The 23,002-nt window shown below is 34.4% G+C and overlaps 3 protein-coding genes across 3 annotated transcripts in view; 1 reads left to right on the top strand and 2 right to left on the bottom strand.

Moving 5' to 3' along the window:
- Positions 1 to 23,002, bottom strand: part of LOC139488721 (TATA-binding protein-associated factor 172-like) — a 95,964-nt gene that overhangs the window by 45,195 nt on the left and 27,767 nt on the right. The gene's annotated exons all lie outside the window — the stretch shown is intronic.
- Positions 3,678 to 14,360, top strand: LOC139488722 (uncharacterized). The gene is made up of 3 exons (XM_071274546.1): positions 3,678 to 3,699; positions 8,142 to 8,234; positions 10,963 to 14,360. The coding sequence occupies exons 2-3, from the start codon at positions 8,148 to 8,150 to the stop codon at positions 13,024 to 13,026; spliced, it is 2,151 nt and encodes a 716-aa protein (XP_071130647.1). The 5' UTR covers positions 3,678 to 3,699; positions 8,142 to 8,147; the 3' UTR covers positions 13,027 to 14,360.
- Positions 18,339 to 20,414, bottom strand: LOC139488723 (uncharacterized). Its single transcript, XM_071274548.1, has 2 exons — positions 19,545 to 20,414; positions 18,339 to 18,962 (listed from the first exon to the last, which is right to left on the bottom strand). The coding sequence occupies exons 1-2, from the start codon at positions 20,322 to 20,324 to the stop codon at positions 18,639 to 18,641; spliced, it is 1,104 nt and encodes a 367-aa protein (XP_071130649.1). The 5' UTR covers positions 20,325 to 20,414; the 3' UTR covers positions 18,339 to 18,638.

Here is a 23,002-nt window from a genome sequence, read left to right on the forward strand (position 1 = left end):
TGAATATCCTACCAATGAGTGTTTAATTAATAATATGTTCACACTAATTTATACTTCTCACCCTGCCCTTGCGAAAATAGTGCAGGATATCACAAGATTTCCCCAGGATATCTCAGGATAATCTTGAGAAAAATCACAGGGCAATCTTGAGATATCCTGATCCTGAGATAGGGTCAAACATGGGACGGTATTGGAACAAGGATATTCCAGGGATATCCAGGGACCATCCAGACCATAAATTTCCTATTAGAAAATCCTGTGATAATCCTGTTCTCAGGATTCTCAGGTCCTGGTCTCAGGAAATTATCCTGATGTCAGGATTTACAGATTTGCTTGCATTGAGTTGGCCCTTGGATAATCCTGGTATATCCTGTGAATATCCTGAGAATGTCCTTAGTTCAGGACCAATAAATGTCTTACATTAATTCTATAAGAAATTACAAAATTTTAGTAAAGTCCTTTTTTTAATTTTTCTATTGCAAATATATTCTTGAATTAGTTTAAATCCATATTCCTCATTCTAAGCAAGGGCGGATCCAGCCATTTCAAAAAGGGTGGTTCCCAACCCAGGATAAATGGGGGTCCAACTATATGTCCCTTTTCAAATGCAATGATTGTCCAAAAAAACAACAAGACCCCTCCCTTAAATACGCCACTGAATGACTGATAAGGTATGTTTGCCCTGGTACACAGGGGCTCGTTAGTGAGTCGCATGAGATCTTACTGTCAAAGGCGGTATCTTATGTTTTTTTTTATGTAGGTTACAACCGCCATTGACTGTTTAAATTACATTACATGTAGTTACGCAGCAACCATTTAATTTTTGCAGGGTGGGGGGCTATGGATTTTTTGGAAAATAAAGTTTGTTTCTAGTTTTTGGAGAAAAAAATAATTTGTTTTTGACCCTGAGAAAAAAAATATGTTTGTTTCACCCTCAGCTGCAACTACATGTAATGCTAAAATTGAAAGAAAAATTGTTTTTTCGACCTGTTCGATACATTGTTTAAATGCAAAAAAAAAAGGTTTTTCCGAAAAGCAAACTTGTTGGCCAATTTTATTAATGGCTGTTCATATTGTTAAATTACCAATAAAAATAGTACACCAGTGGCGTATCAAAGAGGGTTCCCTTTTTTTAGAACATAAAGTATGAACCCCCCCCCCCCCCCCCCTTTTCAAAATGGCTGGATCCGCCCCTGTACCTACCCAATATTAAAAATTAAATTATGCGTCAGATATATAAAAGGATACATGTAAAGTTCTGCTTCTTTCTGTATAAATATGTTGCTGTCTGTTCTTCCAAGTAGTATTGCTGAATAAATAACTGAAATCTGCATGGAATCATTCAATCCCCTAAAAGTATCAAAAAATCCACAAAGAATCAATTGTTCTAAGACGTTTAAAAGCAGTACAATCAATAGAAATGTTGTTGCCTGTTTATACAGTACATCGGAAGCTGTTAACCTAAGGAATCGAATTCATTTACAGCCCCCCCCCCCCTTTTTTATCCCTGAAATTTAAAAAGATTAAACATGTTAAAAAAAACTAGCTCAGGGTTGACTTTGGCAATGGTAGCCCACAGATTATTTTTTTTTAGCCCACATACATAGTCCTATACAAAAAAAGTAGAAATTTAAGTAGCCCACACTAGATTTTAGGGGCCAATGGCCCGTGGGCCACTGCTAATTTCATACCCTGCTAGCTACTTATTATTCACTAAAGAACCATTCACACAATTAAATATTTATAAAGTTTACGTATCTACCAGTTTACGGAAGCCCATAGGGGACCTAAAAAAAAATAAATTATTTCGTTATCTCAATATAAATATCGTTATTTCGATATAATTAAATCGTTATTTCGATATAATTACATCGTTATCTCGATATATTTATATCGTTATCTCGATATTTAATTTATTTCGTTATCTCGATATAATTATATCGTTATCTCGATATTTAAATCGTTATATCGATATATTTATTTCGTTATCTCGATATAATTACATCGTTATCTCGATATATTTATTTCGTTATCTCGATATAATTATATCGTAATATCGATATATTTATTTCGTTATCTCGATATAATTACATCGTTATCTCGATATTTATATCGTTATATCGATATATTTATTTCGTTATCTCGAAATAATTATATCGTTATATCGATATTTATTTTGTTTATCTTGATAAATTGACGCGTCACGTGTTTATTCCAGCATGGCGTCTAGGAATGAAGAGGAACCGAACGTGAGTGTGATTGTTGTATTTGTTTATATCGATTTGTTGACTTATCACAAGTAAAAGTATTTTTCTTTATCTTTGTGAATGTTCGGCATGTATATACTATATTAAATGTATTCTATTTATGATTCGCAATACAGGAATCGTGAAGTAACAGGACTTTGGTCCAAAAAGGTCTGCTAAGTATTAAGGTTCTGTCCAAGTCAAAATGTAGGACATCAAAATAGAATTGTCAATTTATTATTTCAAAATTGTTATGATTTGAAAATATATTTGTGTCATTGAAAATAGGCCCCAAACAGTTGAACCAGATATCGAAACAAGGTCTTAAACACCGTGGAAATCCCCATCTTGTTCAACTGAAAGTGAGCACTGTTTCTGTATTAAATGTATTATCTACTAAATAAGCTAGGGTAGGGTTTTGTCACTTAGATTTATATTTAAATACTATTAAATTCTACATACACATGTAAATAAGTTAAACAAAGAATGCATGAGACTTAGATATTGTTTTTCCGACGGCGTCAGCGGCAGCGTTCACAATTTTCACGTTTATGATTTAGCTGAAGTTACACATGAACCACTGATACTAGATCATAATATTTTTTATTTAGTTGCATTAGTATCCGGTAGTATATTTCGGATACATGATGATTTTACGCCTATGACCCCGCAGTCACGGTCCATTGACTGGTGTTTTCAATGCAAATTCAATGCTAAAGTTTGTGATATTTATAGATTATTTAAATATATTGTATAAATCCATATCGGCCCGGTTATCATCCCGATACCCGATATCGGCTGAGTCGTAGTCGGGAAGGCGCAAAAATTTTGGCCGGGTATATAATTTACAAAATATGAAGACTTGGCAAAAATTCATATTTTTTTTCAAAGTAAAAGGTCCACTACGCACCCTCTCAATCCGCCACTGAATGCGCCTCACGGACAATTTGCAATAGGCGAGACGTATCTCTTTGTTAACAGTCATAATTATGGTCATATTGGTTACACCTAGGTAAGACACCTATAGGAGGGGGAGGACAGGGGTAAGGGAGACAGGGAGAAAGGGGGTAGGAGAAAGGAGAAAGGGGGTGGGAGAAAGGAGAAAGGGGGTAGGAGAAAGGAGAGGAAGGCTGGGAGAAAGGAGAAAAAGTTGGAGAAAGGAGAAAAAATAAAATATCTCTCCTTTTAAAAAAATTTCTAATATTTCAAGAAAAAATATCTCAAAAGGAGATGTTTTATTCTAATGGGAGAAAGGAGAACGGGGGTAGGAGAAAGGAGAAGAGGGGTGGGAGAAGGGAGAAGGGTACCCCCCTGTCCTCCCCCTCCTATAGGGTTCAATTGTAATCAAAGGGGTGACGGTCCGATAGGTTTAGAGCCGAGTTGACCCATCTAAATTTATGTCCGTTTCGTTCCCCTATTAGTGCATGCCCCATTTGCAGCACAGGACTTAGTTGTAAGTTACCAGAAAATTCCAATAACCTAAAAGCTATCTTAATATTACGTTGGGCAACATAGATAGAAGTAACCTATTCATCTGGTATGTGATAAAGGACAAGCTATTTTAGGGGCGTTTTGGGCATATCTATAAACAATTCTAAAAAGTAAAAAGATGTGTTCTAGTCTACATCTACATTGTACGTTTAACCACAGGCTGACGGGCACAGGGGTTTCTTACAATTTGCCGGGTTTGCAATCCATACGAACCCCGAAAAGGTTGGTATGGATAGTAAACCCGACAAATTGTAACAAACCCCTGTCAATACTCGACTCTTCCGGTGGGTGCAAGAAATTGAGTACTTTTTAGTTTTATAAGATAAAACCAAAAATATATAAAGCAAGTATAAATAGATATAAGAAGATGTGGTATGAGTGCCAATGAGACAACTCTCCATCCAAGTCACAATTTGTAAAAGTTAACCATTATAGGTCAGAGTACGGTATTCAACACGGAGCCTTGGTGCCTTAAAGTTATGATGATAGAAATAAAGTACTAAAGTAAAATAAATAAAAAAGGGGGTACCCATTCGCTTTTCGTTCATCTGGCCTGAACCAATCCGGCTTCCATGGCGGTACCACTACCAGGGAAATAATCCCTGCCGGCACATGTACAGCTCAAGTCCACCATTTGACCTACTTGGCAAATGGGGGACTGAACAGACTAGAAAGAAAGTGTTGAAAGCTCCCTCTTGAAGAATACCAAGAAGTGAGCCTCAGCTACTGTTGCTGGTAAAGAGTTCCAAACGGTCACTGTTCTTGGGGAAAAAACTGTATTTGTAGCCAATAGTCTTGGATAAAATATTGCTGGTCCTTTACCCTATTTTAAAGCATTGACCCTAAACACTTTTTTTCCTAATATGCACTATTAAAAAGGTACATTTTGTAGTCAACAAAATTTGGGTATATTCACTGTTTTTACTGAACACCCCAAATTTGTGGTGTTAAAAAAGCACAGTATACAGGGACTTCCTTTTCAGTTGATGAAGTTGAAGAGGACTTTAGGATTGCATTCTGTCCCTCAGTCCTGCAAATTAGTTTTCCACAATTTTTTTATGTGGTTGCAGATATTTATTTCACATTGGTACAGTACGTAATTGCCATGACAATTAAGTTACAGATCAAGTTTGCATTTTGTTTTGGTCGGTTGTTTTGTCACTGAGTTATGGCCCTTTGACTAAGAAATATAGTGAATATTATCTGACAGTTTTCCACACTTTTTGTCTTTGTGCTTGCAGATATTTATTTTATATTTGGTACATTGCTTTGCCATGATAAGTTACAGATCAAGTGATGCAAGTTCCAATTTCATTTTGGTCTTGATTTTTCGAGTTATGGCAATTTATAAAAATAGTGTGAATTACTGGCACTTTTTTTTGGCTGTGCTTCCACATATATTTATTTCATGTTGTTTTGAAACATTTCCAAACTGGCTTTGATGATTGAAACACATGAAATGTAAACAACTCTTATCATGCTCATCACGGGTATAACATGACATGATTTCATCTTTTTCATATTGGAAAAGGACAAAATAAAATCCTTTTCTTTGGACAGAACATTTTTAATATTAAAGTCAAAATTCCACTTTATTCTTTATTTCAACATAAACCTTTTTTTTAATTTTTTTCACTTTTTAATTACTTGTAATACATTTGTAGGTGAAAAAAGCTCATACAAACTTCAGATGGTCATCTTTAAAAAATTCTTTAACTTTTTCAAATAGACTTTGATTTTCATAAAACACGACAGCTATCTCATGTTTATACTATTCTCACAAATTCCAAAGTTATTTGATATTTGGTTTATTGCTTTCAAATTTAATGTTTAGCCTTTTTTTATAAAAATATGTGAAAAAAGTTAGATTTTTCAGTTCGGACTACATTCAAATGGACACCTTTAAAAAATGTATAAATTTTTTAATTCAACTTGAATTTTTATAAAACATGACATCCATCTCATTTATATATTTATCTTACAAATTGCAAAGTTATTTGGTATTTGGTTTATTGTTGTCAAACTTAATGTTTTGATTAATAGGTGAAAAAAGCAAAAATTTTCAGTTTGGCCAAAATTCAGATGGTCACCTTTAAAAAAATACTTGACTTTTTCAAATCAACTTTTATTTTCATAAAACATGACAGCTATCTCATTTATATACTAATGTTACTTATTCCCAAAATGATTTGGTATTTTGTTTATTGCTGTCAAATTTAATGTTGATTTCAATACATGAAAAAAGCTAGATTTTTCAGTTCGAACTAAATTCAGATGTCACCTTAAAAAATTTTTATAACTTTTTTAACTCAACTTGTATTTTCATAAAACATGACAGCTAATTCAAGTATACACTATTCTTACTAATTCCAAATTGATTTGGTATTTAGTTTATTGCTGTCAAGTTAAAGATTTAAATAAATTTGTGAAAAAGCTAGACTTTTCGGTTCTAACATAATTCAAATGGTCACCTTTAAAAATTACCATAACTCTTTCAAAACAACTTGGATTTTCATAAAACATGACAGCTATCTCATTTATATACTAATCTTACAAATTCCAAAGTTATTAGGTACAAATGTATTACATGTAGGTTCATTGCTGTCAAATTTAATGTTTTAATTTATAGGTAAAAAAAAGCTACAGTTTTCAGTTCAGACGAAATTTTTCGATGGTCAACTTTAAAAATTTCTATAAGTTTTTAGCTCACCTGGCCTAAAAGGCCATGTGAGCTTTTCTCATCACTTGGCGTCCGTCGTCGTCATCTGTCGTCGTTAACAATTTTTCAAACATCTTCTCCTCTGAAACTACTGAATGGATTTGAATGAAACTTAAAATGATTGTTCCTTAGATTATCCTGCACAAAGTATGTGCTTCGATTTTTGATCCGTCAAAAAACATGGCCGCCCTTACTTAAAATAGAACATAGGGGTCAAATGCAGTTTTTGGCTTATATCTCAAAAACGGAAGCATTTAGAGCAAATCTGACATGGGGGTGAAAATGTTCATTAGGTCAAGATCTATCAGCCCAGAAATTTTCAGATGAATCAAACAAACCATTGTTGGGTTGCTGCCACTTTATTGGTAATTTTAAGGAAATTTTGCAGTTTTTGGTCATTATCTTGAATATTATTATAGATGAAGATAAACTGTAAACAGCAAAAATGATCAGCAAAGTAAGATCTACAAATAGGTTAATATGACCAAAATTGTCAATTGACCCCTTAAGGGGTAAATGTCCTTTAATGACAATTTTTCACAATTTGTTCATCATATTTGCTAACTTTAAAAAATCTTCTCCTCTGAAACTACTGAATGGATTTGGATGAAACTTAGCATGATAGTTCCTTAGATTATCCTGCACAAAGTGTGTGCTTCGATTTTTGATCCGTCAAAAAACATGGCCGTTATTATCTTATATATTATTATAGATAGAGATAAACTGTAAACAGCAATAATGTTCAGCAAAGTTAGATTTACAAATAAGTCTTTTACAAACTTCATTTGAATGATCAGTAGGGTGTATAAAATAAAGTTTGTGTTTTATTTCTATTTCGTCAAAAAACATGGCCGAAGGCATTGTTTACCATGTGAGCGATTCAGGCTCTTGAGAGCCTCTTGTTTAATTCAATTTGGATTTACATAAAATATGACAGCAAACTGCTTGACATAATGCTTTATCAAGTTACTTGTCTTGTATAACATGGCTTTCTTCAACAACGGTGGAACACATTTAAAAGCATTGTCATTACACCACATGTCAGTAGTATTTGAATGATGTATGCCTGTCTGGCTCAATGGTTTGAAGGACAGTTTATACTATATGAACTAACATGTACATGGGACTCCAACTTATTTTGTTGAAAAAACAGAATGGGACATCAACTTTTTGTCCCCTGCGTAAAGTGTTGCGGGGGGCATGGAAATATCGGGCATCCGTCCGTCCGGTCTTGTTAGCACTCTCAGGGGTACAATTCTTGCCAGATTTTTATAAAACTCATACTATAGGTTAATATCTGCAATATCTTGGACAAGTTTTAAAATGGTGGACGATTGACTTTTTTTAAAAGAGTTTATATACCGGTTGGAAGTATTAAACTTATGGAAAACGGCTTCGTTCGCGCTCTCACGGGTACAATTCTTGCCAGATTTTTATAAAACTTATACATGTACTATAGGTTGATATCAGCAATATCTGGGACAAATATAACATATAAAATAAGTGCAATGTCCTCATTTGTATAACCGTGGGACTTCAACTTTTTTTATAGTTCATTTATGTTTTGCACTGTCCCATGCCTTGAGAAATTTTGACCGGTCCCTAACAGATCAAGTTTGAAATTCAAACAATGTACAACTTGTCAATATTTTGTGAGAATGAGTACATTTTATTGTCTCTTGTAGTTAGACATGGATGACAACCTGGATGTTGTGGTTGATTTCTTTGAAAGAAGAAATGTGGAAAAAAAGTACATACAGAGATTAAAAGAGGAGAAGGTTAGTATTGTAGTTCAAGGTCAATGTCGTAATCAATTTATTCCATACTTTAATATTAATGGCTGACCATGAAAATATAGTAATAACCAAACATAATCACCATGATCACTACCCTATAGTTACCAGTAAATGTTTGTCAGTTCACCTGTCTGTCTGTGTTTCCTACAGTATACATGGCTTGACTGATATTAAATTAAAAACATATACACATACGATTAACTTAGACATGCTTGAGGAAGCTCCCTTTGATTTTGAAGCTTTTTATTATGCCCCCACACATATGCATTGACACATTGTCAAGTTTTTGCCATGTCCGTATGTCCCTCCCGAAACTTTCTTCACAGATTTCTCTGTTTCTATTCAATAGAATGATTTGATTTGTGGTATGTGACTTTGACATGATGAGTTGTACGATGAAAGTAATTGTCAGACCCAGCAGCTGTCCACTTCCTGTTTGACGGAACATTGAAATTTTGCATAATGCTATATAAAACAATTTTTTGTAGCATTTGTCTCAGCAATTATTGGTCGGAATGAATTGATATTTGGTATATGACCTTGCCATGGTAAGTTGTGCATTGTAAGCACTTTTCAGATTTTTGCGTAATTTTCCTCCTGGTTAAATGGCAGCCATTTTCCCACTAAAATTGATCTTTGGCAGATTTTAACAATATTTGGTATATATTAAGTAAACACAGTTTTCTGAGTTGATTGGTGATGACAAACATTTGTTACAAGCCATGAATTTGAATGATATTTGGTTTGTAAGGTAAACATGGTATATTGTGTTGAATAGCCACAAGGAAAATTAGTTGCCAGCAGCCATTTTCTTTTGCGCTCCTGTATTCAATACAATTTGTCTATCCACAATGATGATTGTGTCAAAGAGCAACTGTCAATCCATATCAGCCTTCAACGTACAGAGTTACACTGTATATTGGGTTCAACTAGTGGGGGCATCTATGTCCCTACGGGCACAACCATTTGCTAGTTGTTTCCCTGTGTTTTGTCTCACCAGCGACTTTTTTTCCCAGAAGCGACAATTGATATAATTTTTTGGATCACCTCATTAAAAGTCTGGGTGAGCTTTTGCGTTCACCTTGCATCCGTCATCCGTCTGTCCATCATTCTTCTCTGAAACCCCTGAAGGCATTGTTTCAAATTTGGTAATTTTTATCTATATGATATCCTTTTAATACCAAGTTTGTGAAACTTATGGTCACCCGCTACAAAAAGACCACAGGGTCTGACCCACGTTTTTTGCAAATAAGTTAAAAACGGTAACAGGGTTGAGTAAAATTGATCAGCACATTTAGATCTACCTATAAAGCCGAAATTTTGAGGTCAACAGAAAACCGGTCAAGGAGTTGTGTCCCTTTATTTGCAGTTTTTCCAAATTTTCATCATATTTGATCATTTATCTTGAAAACTGTGACAGCTTGAGCCTTTAATAGTTTAAATTACAAATAGTTCAGATCATCAAGAGAAGGCGGAGAAATTTTCTGGACGTTTCAACATGGCCGCCATTTCAAAATGGCAGCTATCCAAAAGTCAAATGAATTCATAAAAAATCCAAAGATGATCCAATTTTCATGGAAATCAGTATAAAAGAGATTCAAAATGGCCCTCGTAAAAAAACAAAAATTGACATCAGATTTAGACGAAAAATGGTTGTTGTATTTTTTGTCATTGAACTGTCGATTTTCAAAATGGCGGCCATTTCACAGTTAGCGATGAAGGGTCCTTGGAGCCTCTAGTTATTATACCTGTTAAATGTTTCACTAGGTTCTTGTCCTGATTATGCATGGAATATTTGTGACTGGACATTTAGCAACAAACTCAGCTACTATACATGGTAGACCATGCAATGATATTCTGTCAAGAAATAGATCGTAGGTAGTACATCTGGGTTCACTAAGAATTTGGTCATTCCTAGTACCTACTTTTGATGCTCATATATTTATCAATAACAGGAGGGACATCCTGTGGCTCATAGACACATTTTCTAGTTTAAGCAGGGCATCTGTGACTCATGGACACATTCTGTCTTCATTAGGGCCCCACATTGAGGATCTGTTGATAATCGTCATATTTAGATGTACATGTACATGTATTATATGTATTGGTATTTTGTTGGGCAATGTATGATAAATATGGGTTGAAAAATCTTGCCTGTAATTATAAATTATGCAATTCATTGACTGCTCCCTACATGTGTAACTTCAAAGCATATTTTAGCAGCGATTGATGCCGTTCAAAATTACTGCACTTTTCTTGTATCACTGGAGAAATGTCGTACACAAGCATCGCACAAGTTGGCACTCTGAGGCTGGTGGGGAGCAAGAAGGTGAACCGTGGTTTATTTTTATCAATAGTACCGCTTAAGTAGACGCTAGAGACTGTCTTTACCTTGTTGTAGGGTATGAACGATTCGTTCATACATCAACTGTCAAGATGACGAACAGGAATAAAAGCCCTATTCATTGATAATTTTTTATTTATATAATATGTGTGTTGTGTGCGATTTTGACCCATGTTCATTTACTCCATACCCTTTTGTTTTCTATGTACACCTTTTAAATGTTTGTAATTGTGGCGCAGGACCCTCTGTGACTTTGTCAGTATTCCAGCTTCTGGTGTAATCTCATTAAAATTCTCAGGTCTCTAAATTGAGTGTAGTGACTCTTAATAATGCTGCTTAACAAATCAATTTACTGTATTATTTCAGATGGATCCCCAGACATTTTTAGCGATGTCAGATGAACAGTTACATACTTATATACCAGCATACGGGGACATTTATGCTGCCAGGAGATACTTTAAAGATCTAATGAAAAGGGAACATAAAAACCAACGAAGTGATTCTCTATTTAAAAAACTGAGGAGAAAGATGGGAAAAGAAAAGTCCTCAGATAGTGAGGAAGAAGGTGAAGGTGACAAAAAAGGCACAAGAAAAAAATCCAAGAAGACAGATGGATTTCAGCTGCACAGCAACAGAAGTGAAAAACTTCGGGGCAATTCAAATGCAAAAAAGGCAGTCAGACAAATTGAAATCGGATGGTTTGATTATGAATATGATGACAATGCTTATCACCAAGTGAAAACCCCAAATGGGGGAGGAGCCAGACATGTATCTGCTCCAAAATCTTGGCTTCCAAACGATATAATGGAACATGGGAAGAAATTGTTTTTTAGAAATGGGAAGTCCAAAAAGGGAATGGTAACAGAGTTTGATTTTGAAATACGAAATTTCATGGGAGAGTCTATCGAAGAAGATTGCACAGTTGCAGATTTGTATGACGAAACAGGATCTCGTCAACTGAGATATTATCTTTATACAAAGAAAAGAACAACTTCAATACTAGAACAAGCCATAGATGAAAGTCAGTTGGAATTGGAGGAAGATGAAGATTTACCTGACATCTTATATACTAGAAACTTGCAAAGAAGCATATCAATGTCTACATTACCTGACACAGGAAATCCTGGTACTAGTACTCCCTTACCTAAACCTTCATCCTCAATAAATCAGATTGTGACTCTGAAAATTGCATCAGATGACGAAGGTATAATTTTTTGTCCACAGGAAAATGACCATTACCAGTTATTACAGTCCTTAAATGCAGCAGTAGATATTTTACCACCTTCAGAGTTATCAACATACCTAGACTCTGTTGATGAAACTTTACCACACAATGAATCGTCAGCAGGCAGTGCACCACAATCAAACACATCAGCTACAGGGGGACATGAGCAGACCATTACAACAGGTATTGCATTACCTGTTACAGAGTTAGAAGATGTTAGAAAACAGGATATTGTAAGAATTCATAAGAGTAACCTATTTAAGGAAATGATTAATCTGTTTAAAACAGGAGAAATGGATTTTTCCGAATGTAGAGTAATCAGAGTTAATGCAAACGGCCATGATGAAAGAGGAACTGGAGAAGGTTTTTTAAAAGATGTGTTCTGTGAGTTCTGGGAACTCTTCTACATGAAGTGCTGTGAAGGAGCTGACATTAAAGTGCCTATTTTAAGGCATGACATGCAGCAAGAAGAATGGACAGCTATTGCATACATTCTTGTGAATGGGTTTAAGACAGTTAATTATTTCCCTGTACAAATCTGCAAAGCATGTTTCGAAGATGCCTTGTTTGGAGTACCATATGCCAACCTAGTTGATGCATTTTTTCGATTTGTGCCAAAGACTGATAGGGTCGCATTAGAAAAAGCTTTCAATCACTTTCAAGACAGTGATTTAGGAGATCTTATTGATGTTCTTGAGACATATGATTGTAAAAAGTATCCAAGCCAAGATAACATTAAGAACATTATTCAGGAGATAGCTCACAAAGAAATCATACAACAACCTAAGTTTGTTACTGATTGCTGGAAGAGTGTATTTCAGACAAGACTTCATTGGAATCAAGAGACACTTAGCAAAATGTACCTTGAGATGTGTCCAACTGTCAACAAGATATTGAAATCTTTGACCTTTCCGGAGTCATTAGATCTCAAAGGGCAAGTAACTGCAGGGTACCTGAAAAAATTTGTTAAGGGATTGGATGACAAGGATGTGCATAGCTTTATGAGGTTTTGTACTGGTGCTAATCTTAGCTGTGACATAATATTGGTAGAATTTACAAAATTGTCTGGATTGCAGCGAAGACCAACAGCCCAAACTTGTGGAAACATATTAAGGTTGCCAACATCATACGAATCTGCTGCAGACTTAAGAGAAGATTTTTTAAACATATTTGAAAGAAGGGTGTGGGATATGGACTATGTATAAGTAACTTTAAATGTTATGGATTGGGATTGGAAGAATGAGCAGTTTGATTTTGAAGCTTACACTATTAGTTAAGACCAAATGATAAAAAAAAATCTTAAGTTATAGGGCCTACTTGAATATTAGATTTTCACAACCTTGACATTAAAAAACTAATTTTGCAGTTCAGGGATATTATTTTGCGAATTACATGTAAAATAGAGGGAAGTGCAAAATGTTCATAAAAACAAGATCTACATCCTACAAAATTTTAGTGTAATCACACTGAGTGGTGTAAGGGTTTTTAATCAAGAAAACCTTTTTTCACAGTTTCTATTACTATTGGTCATTATAAGACTATAATACAAATGATGATAAATAAATAAATAGCAAAATTGTTAATTATTAATAAATGATATACAAACATGTACAGGCGAATTTCAGTTACTACCATAGAAATAATTTATTATCTTGAAAAATCAATTTTTATTTAAGAGCAGCTTTGTGATAATATCTCAAAAAGTATTGTAGGTAAATAGTAAACGTGTTTACATAGAAATAAATCAATCACCTTGCAAATTTATACCGTTGGCTTTAAAAGAGTTGACCTTAAAATATGCTGTTTAGCTTGTGCTTTTTTTTTGTCTGGTAGGCAATGTCAACTCAGTTACCAGGATTGTATTTTTTAATTTGTTGTGAGCAAAGGGAATTTGTTCAAATAATCTTTGTCAGTATAGAACTATTAGCTGTAACCACATGTTATGTTAACACAAAATGACAAGACATGTCATATGACATTTTTATTTACTATGCCAGGCAATGCTTCTTTGTTATCTGTCAGAAATACAATGACTTAGATTGCAATTGGTATTTGTTTTAATTAATACAGTTATTTTTATGTTTACATGTATGATAAATATGACATACAAGAGATGTTTGAATATTTGACTATTACATGTATTTTGTACACGATCAAAATGACTATTGTGTTTGTTGAAGAATATTTTACACAATTTAACTGCTGAGACAAGCATGAAATGTGTTGGTTTTTTAGAAAAAGGATTATTTGATCTTACTTCAAAAGTTTAATTATATTACACCTATATTAAAAATTGATCAGAACTTTTAATTTTATGTAGAATGCTGTTCAGAGATTTGTTGGGCATCTCTTTCTTGTGTGACAGAGGTGTCAATGACCAGAGACACATTTCTTTTATTTCCTATGAGGTGTGAGCCTTTCCACAATCCTGAAGATCTGTAAAGAATATCATATTTGTCAAGACTTTTGACTCCACTGATTAGTTATACATGTAACTAACGTAGTATTTTAGTAAGATTAATAAAAGTTTGAAAAACTTTCTTTTTATGATTTTTCAGTTACCAATTAGTGTTGGTCAGAATAAACAAATGAAAGCTGGCAAACACAACATCTTCAGAACACGAGTCATTGTGCACCTTATTAGCTCATGATCACCTAAATATAAGGAAGGGTGAGCTATTGATACACTGTTGTGTTCGTCGTTCGTTACTTTTCTTTGAAAAAATCTTCTCTGAAACCACTGACATGATTTTCCAAACTTTGTCCAGATGCTCCTCAGAGTATCTTAACTTTTAAAATTGCATCCATTATTTTGATTTGTTAAAAAACATAGCTGCCATGGCTTAAATAGACCATCTGAGTCCAACACCTGTTTTTACAAATAACTTAAAATATCAAAACTGGCAGATTTTGATTGGTCAATTTTGAAGAATCTTTTTTTTTTCACAAACCATTGGAAGAACTTGAACTGGAACTAACAACATAGTTTCTACTGAAATCCTCAAAAATGTTACTTTTTGGACCGATCCGAAATTCAAAATGGCCACCAGCAAAGGTCAGAGTTTGGATTGAAACACTTTGAGACACGTCATTTTCATCTTCTTTTGGAGAACATTGGAAATAATTTAAAATGAAGCTCGAATTTTTAGTTAGGGAGCTACCATTTGATTTTTAAAGGGGGGGGGGGGGGGGGGCTAGGATGAAATTTGAAAAAAAGGCAGGACAGGAGTTTTTAGTAAAAAAAAGTCAGGATGACAATTTATGTAAAAAAAAAGTCAGGATAAACTAATTTAAAAAAGGCAGGACCGAATAGAGTGAAAAATAAAAATGCAGGACAGAGATTACAACAACAAAAATATGCAGGACAAAATTTTTCATCGCCAGGGGCTCGTTTGTTACTTCGTTGAAATAACAGAACTCGTGTTGATATTTCTCGATATTCAACCGTCACTCATGGTGAAACCTATACTTAGCTCACCTACCTAAAATGTAGGGTGAGTTGTTGCCATCACCTTCTGTCCGTCGTCCCGGTTCACTTTTCTTTTAAAATCTCCTATTCTGAAACCTCTGAAGGGATTTTTGTCCACCATGGCTGAAATAGACTATGGGGTTATGGCACCTTCTTTGCAAATAAGTCAAAAACTTATACAGATATCAGAGATATTCTAGCAGAGGGTAAAATTGATCTGTACAATCAGTCATAATGATTTGCCTCTGCCGAAATTTAAGTTCAGGTTGATCGAAAAACTTGTTTAAGAGCTATGGCCCCTTATTTGCAATTTTTGTCTCGCCTGCGACGAAAGTCGCAGTATGCGAGACATAGGTATTACTATCAGGTGGCGTAAACTATTTGTTTAAAGCTTTATATTTCAGAAGACCTGTATGCTTCATATCTTGTATGCATATACCTTATGTTACGAAGTTTCCGTCTGTCATATGTCCTTTGTCCCTGACCTCATTTTCATGGTTCAGCGACTGCTTGAAAAAAAAAAAAAAATCTTCATATGAATTTCTCACTTATTATGAGTAATAGGATAACCATATTTGGTATATGGGTTCATTGCAACGTTTTCATGTCTGTCAGACAAGTTTCGCCTGACCTGGACCTCATTTCATGGATCAGCGATGAAGGTTAAAGTTACGTGATTATAGGTCCGTTTCTCAAATACTATAAGCAGTAGGTCAACCCAGGGTTCTCACTAGTAATTTTTCATGGTGAGTCCTGGGACTCATCACTTTTAGAAATGGTGAGTCCCAAAAGATTTTGATGAGTCCAGGATACAATGTATTTTTTTTGTGTCATAATATAATGAAATGTGACGAAATACAACTTAAACCATGCGTGTCAGGTTGGTAGATTTTATTAAATCAAGAAAAAATATGACCTCTAAATATTTATTGTTCAAAATATATACATGTAACAGACTTTTTTCTGGGTCTATATCATATCCTTGATGCAAAAAAAATCAAAAAAATACAAATTAACCCCTTCCCCTCTTCCCCCTTTTCCCAATTAAATTAGTGTAGATTGAATTTATACACCAAGTGTAACTACTTTCATGGCACTACCATATCAGCTGTTTATTTTAAATGTCTATAAATATCCAGACAGAGTTGTCTGTTACTTAGGTGTTTCCCCAAGTATTTTTCCCGCCTAAAATGATCATGTGACATATTTGTAACAAAACAAACCATGTGGTCAAGCAATTCATTTATTTTCTGGATTATTCTGCTTTTCATAATTAAGTTTGGATTTATATTCACTTCATTTAAGGTACAGTCAAGCATTTGTATTTAAAAATAGTTTGGAAAGAATTTTTACTTTTCAATTTAAGAAATGTCTCATGATCGCCGTTCATTGGCTTGTTCAACCATGCAGACAATGTAAATTATGTAAATTATAAATATATCGGCTGTCAAAAATATTGATCTTCGCATCACATCGATGTTTTGACGTCGACTTCCGGTTTAGTTTCTTGTCAAAACAACATTAATCTTCTAAAAACGATGTTTCTGGGACTCAGGGGATAAATCAGGACGCGTCCCAGGGACTCACGGGTTTAAAAAATGACGCGTCCAGCTCGATTTCCATGCGTCCAGGACGCGTATACGCGTCTTAACGAGAACCCTGGGTCAACCATATGTGGTGTATGGAATGACTGTAACGGGTACATGTCAGTCTGGCAGGTTTCATCTGACCTTGACCTCATTTTCATGGTTCATTGGTCAATATTAAGTTTTCATGGTTTGGTCTTTTTCTTGTATACTATAAGCAATAGGTCAACTATGTTTGGTGTATGGAATGATTGTAAGATGTACATGTCTGTCTGGCAGGGTTCATCTGACCTTGACCTCATTTTCATGGATCATTGATAATTTTAAGTTTATGTGATACTTGTAGTGAAACTTTATCATTAGGACCATCACCATTAAACCAATCATGGTTAGTAAAGCAGGCGAGACATTTCAGCGTGTGCACTCTTGTTTAACGAATCCACTACAAAGTAACGACACTTGTGTAGGACCTATATAGTGAACACCTATATCAAGTTTGGTTCGATTCTGATTAGTGATTCTCAAAAAGGGAGATGCAAATGTGGTTTTCCATAGGGTTTCAATGCAAATTTTGACCTCCGCTAGTGGCCAGACAGTTTGAATTTCTGATCGGCTCAAAAAGTAACAACACTTGTTAAGGACTTTGGTAAGAACATATTTACTTATAATAAGATTCAATCAAATCAATTCAGTAGTTATAGAAAACTCTTGAAAATCGACCAAACAGAATGTTCAAAGTCCCCTGGTGGATGTACGTACGGACGGGCGGACGGACAAGGGTAACACTATATGCCAGAATACCCATAGTGGTTCCAAAGAAGATTTTTAAACTAAACGGTTAATGGACGGAAGACGGATGCATGATGATGGCATTGGCTGAGGCTCATGTGATTCTTCAGATTAGGTGCAACAAAACACAAACCAACATATAAATATAAAAAAGAAGATGATATGGTATGATTGCCAATGAGACAACTCGCCACAAAAGACCAAATGACTCAGAAATTAACAGCTATAGGTCACCGTACGGCCTTCAACAATGAGCAAAGCACATACCGCATAGTCAGCTATAAAAGGCCCCGAAATCACAAATGTAAAACAACTCAAACTAGAAAACTAACGGCCTACTTAATGTACAAAAAAATGAACGAAAAACAAATATGTAACACAGCAACAAACGACAACCACTGAATTACAGGCCCCTGACTTGGGACAGGCACATACATACAGAATGTGGCGGGGTTAAACATGTTAGCGAGATCCCAACCCTCCCCTAACCTGGGACAGTGGTGTAACAGTACAACATAAGAACGAACCATAAAAATCAGTTGAAAAAGGCTTAACTCATCAGATGGATACAAATAGAAATACATCAAACAAAAACACAATGTCAACTGGAAAGATTTCTTGAGATTGCATAACTTAGTTTTGCAAATGCTTAAAATATTATGAATATTATATACATCATACAATTTAATTAAACAATGTTAAATGATAAGGTTTTTTTTTCGCAAAATACGTTGAACAGAAGACGACGTGCTTAAAACTTTGGAATTCGTAAAATGAAGATTTATCTGAGAATTGTATTTTGTTTATTAATTTTTTTTTATCATTGTCCTTCAGATATCTATCTATCCTCGAGGCTTAATGATTATGTAATGATATCAACATAGTTCATTATCAAACATAAATATTCACAAATCCATAAATATCCTGCGTTTTACGGATAAACACTCAATAATTGTGTGATGTCAAATATGATTCACAAATGACTAAGTAACCATTGACGAAGACCTAAGTAAAGAGCTTTGCATTCGTTTATATTTGTCGGAGGATCTACTTGATTAGCCCTCATGTACAAACAACCAAGTTCAAATAACTCTTCCTCACATGGAAAAAGGTCGTCATGTGCGCATTCCGATTTACAAATCTCCAACTCATCATCCGAAATACTTTGTACATAATCTGCTGATGCCCATAATTCGGGTAGTAAGTAAAGAGCTATTGGACGATCATCAGGAAGGTTTGAACGACTTCGCCTGATACGATGCATATCCCACACCAATGCTGTTTCTTCGAGTTCAGCCTGAAAAATAATCATTGACACATGTATACTATCCACTGCACTTCTACAAATGCGACGCGGACGAGGAGCAAAATGCTTGATAATGCTGAGACCGTAGTTTTTTATTATTTTTTTTATTTTTATGAATCCTCAAACTATGAATTTTGTCAGAAAATGTCCTAAACATAAAATATAATAAGTATGACCTTACTGGAAAGACAGCAATGGTACATTAATTTGACATAAGACTGATTATATTTTATTGACATTTCGTGATTATAATGACTTGTATTCCTTTCATTCTGGCCAAGTGAAAAAACATTCACGTGCATTTTTTCAAAATTTTACAGAGATGGATGATCATTGTTAATTTGAGCAGAAAACATGTTTAGACTCAATAATAAATATAATTTCAGCAAATTTCAAATCCTAACCAAAGTTAATGAGTAATGCAACCAGAAAAACAAACCAACCTGCTTAGAAAGATATTCAAGGTTGAACCTCCACCACCACCACACACATACCCTACCGCCATACCCGTGACCCATACATCTCCAACACAATACCTCGATGAAGGATTTCATGTGAAGATGAATAACATACCTGTAGTAACTTCATGCAGCAAAACTGTACTAGATTAACATCAAGTTTATTGCCAGTAAAATTCCCAGTATCTCTAAGATCCTTCATTTCTTTTACCCATTTCCCTGTACATTGTTTGCGTAGAATTGCCCACCAAGACTCTATTCGAGTGTTTAAAGTACTTTTTCCATAAATGAATGAATCTTCATTTCTTTCGTTTCTTGATAAAAAATTCTGCATTGCTGCAACTGTGCCATTTTCGGTACCCATATCACCCCTCATATGATAAGGATACCCACCTGCATTCTGTATAGCCTCAATAAAGTATTTTGCTATGACTTTTGGATCGCTGCTAGTTTTTCCTACTTTAACCCACATCATTTTTCTCGAGAAGCCATCTACACAACCGTTAATACATAGGCCATATGGTTTGAGTTTATCGTATGAATCAATATGCCAGCAATAGTTGGGGCCTTGGCTGAAATATTTTCTTCTGATTAAGCGATGCTTTGACCTCATTTCTACTCCTCTAGGGTCGACTAGTTTAAGAATGTGTCTAATACTTTCTCTGGTTACTTTCAATCCATGTAGGACACATTTATTATACATCCATCTATATCCGTGTGAACCGTTTGATTCTACATCTGATTCTACAAAATTTATTACCGTACGTAAATCCGTATATTCCTTCCTTCGAGACAAGTGCATGTTCCGTAGAATCCTTTTTAGATGGCGTAAAGACAAAGAAATGCCATGGTTTAACAATAAAACTTCTACAATGTCTTTGTATGGTAAATTCATGTAGAAATAATTCTCCACAAGACGGAAAACCTTCTGCAAAGAAAACGCAAATTATTATGATAGTTTATAATGGTTTCATAGATCTACCTAGTAAATTCCTCTTAAAAGTCCGTATTTTTTGGCAATATACAGTGATGTATTTTTAAATTATTGAATGAAAGTAATACTTTAGGCTCTCCGTCTCATCAATTTCCCACAGAAAGTCACAAAACAAGAAAAAATAGTTTTAGTTCATGCTTTTGGTTAATTTTTTTTTGGTGAGTACGTCTATTTGCCCATTTATGTTTAGTTATCTGTGGGGTTTTGCTTTCTTTTTAGCTTTTCGTGTTCTTATTATGTTTCTGCCTTGTAAATATATATGGACTTTGCCTTTTGAATAATAATAACAGTTGTTAACAGGACCTTGGTTCTGTTTTCAAATATCTAGTCCCATTAGGCTGTATAAAAAATGGTGGTTTCCAATCTAAGTTGGCCAACAACAGACAAAATTAATTAAACAAAGTCAAAAACCCATATGAAACAATGCTCACGTTCGGTTCTACCTGTTCATTCCCAGACGCCATGTTGGTATATAACACGTGACTTAAGTCAATTTATCAAGAAAAACAATAAATATCGTTATAACGATATAATTAAATCGAAATAACGAAATAAATATATCGAAATAACGATTTAATTATATCGAGATAACGAAATAAATATATCGAGATAACGATATAATTATATCGAGATAACGAAATAAATATATCGAGATAACGATGTAATTATATCGAGATAACGAAATAAATATATCGATATAACGATTTAAATATCGAGATAACGAAATAAATTAAATATCGAGATAACGATATAAATATATCGAGATAACGATTTAATTATATCGAAATAACGATTTAATTATATCGAAATAACGATATTTATATTGAGATAACGAAATAATTTTTTTTTTTTTAGGTCCCCTATGGGCTTCCGTAACCAGTTATACCCGTTATCATATGTGAAAATAATTATTCATTTTGTTTAATTTACGTAAAAAATATTTTTCAAAATATATGCTTTCAGACTTTCTTATGTTGCTTTGCTCAAATAAAAACCAAAAAAGAATAATAGTTCTTCAATAAATTATATTTTATAAATTATAATAATATACACATGTCTGTCATGTTAAATTAAATTTGTAATGCACTTATCTGAAATCTTTCTGTCTGGAAATGTCTTTTTCGGGTTTCCATCAGCGTAGTCTCCATTTTGGTGACGTATTAATCAAGAGTGCACTTACGCTCACATTGAGGTGACAATCTCGTCCCAAATTATATCGGCCAAAAGTTGATCCGTCACTGTACCGGTATTATGAAAATAAATCAAGGATGTCGCAAACAAATATTTTTTAATATGCAGTTTTTTATGAAGTATAATAAAAATAATCTTTAGTTTGAACGGAACATGGTACATGCGGATGAACAAGTGCCGAAGTGGAGTCACCATCTAGGACGGTATATTTAGGGTCGAACTGTTCAGACCTGTTCAGTACAATTACGAAAAACCGCGAGGTCCTACACTTATTTGTTTACATTTTGCATACGTTGAGAAATCTATCATTGCTGTTCATCTGATATTTTTTCTAAGTTATTTATATGCCGGACGACAATTAATAGAAAGGCACATATATAAACTTGGAGAAAATCAGAATTTACATCTGTAGGGAAAGCTAGGAAGGGTCAAAATGTACCACCGCCACCGGCACTGTAAGTTCAAAGTTCAAAGTTCTTTATTAACGGGACATAATGACAAATTACAACTCTGATTCTAAACACACATATAATTAAGATAAAATTAAAATTTAGCTGAATGATAAATAAAACCAAACAACTCTGCATATCCGGCAATGACAAAATTATGTGTGTTTCAACACTTCCAAAATAGCTCGGAATGAACAGAACAGAACATATTTTATATCCAATTAAGGGCCCACAAGGGGCATACAGAGCATACATGAATAAGGAAAAAGACTATTGATTTACATAGATACATAGATACAAATGTGATTTATTATTGATGTCATTTAAATTATGATCTTAACCTGCTTAGGCTTAGTCCAAGATTACTCTGAAGTACAGACAACAGTGGCAGATCTAGAAATTTTCATAAGTGGGGGCCCACTGACTGCCTAAGAGGGGGCACGCTTTTGTCATGCCTCAGTGATTCCCTAAATAATCAACCAAATTTTTTCCCAGAAAAGGGGGTCCCTTACCCCCTGGGCTCTCCCTTAATCCGCCTCTGGACAAGCTGGGGCGTAGCCCCAACTTGTGGCCCGTCTTGCAAAACTGCCATTGGACATCAGAGTAATCCTCACTATGCCAGACAAGCTTTCTTGGACACCCTGCTGTTTTTAGCACAAAAATCTCTGACTTTGAAATACTGTAAAACTGAAACTCGTTATGCTTCCTGAACAGGGAGATGAGCAGTAACTGTGTAAATAAGTTAACTGTCAAAATATGTTTAATATTTTTAATTAACACCGTAATTTGGGTATTTTAAAAATGTTTGACAAAATACTTTTTGTTTCTTCCCCCTATTCTATCACCCTTCACAAATCCTTGCCAAAAAAACTTATTTAATTTAACAAACAACAGTTAATTTCAGTCCCAAAGATATTTTTTATTTGAATTTGTGATACA

Source organism: Mytilus edulis, chromosome 9 (assembly GCF_963676685.1).
Source record: "Mytilus edulis chromosome 9, xbMytEdul2.2, whole genome shotgun sequence".
Classification (NCBI taxonomy): Eukaryota; Metazoa; Mollusca; class Bivalvia; order Mytilida; family Mytilidae; genus Mytilus; species Mytilus edulis.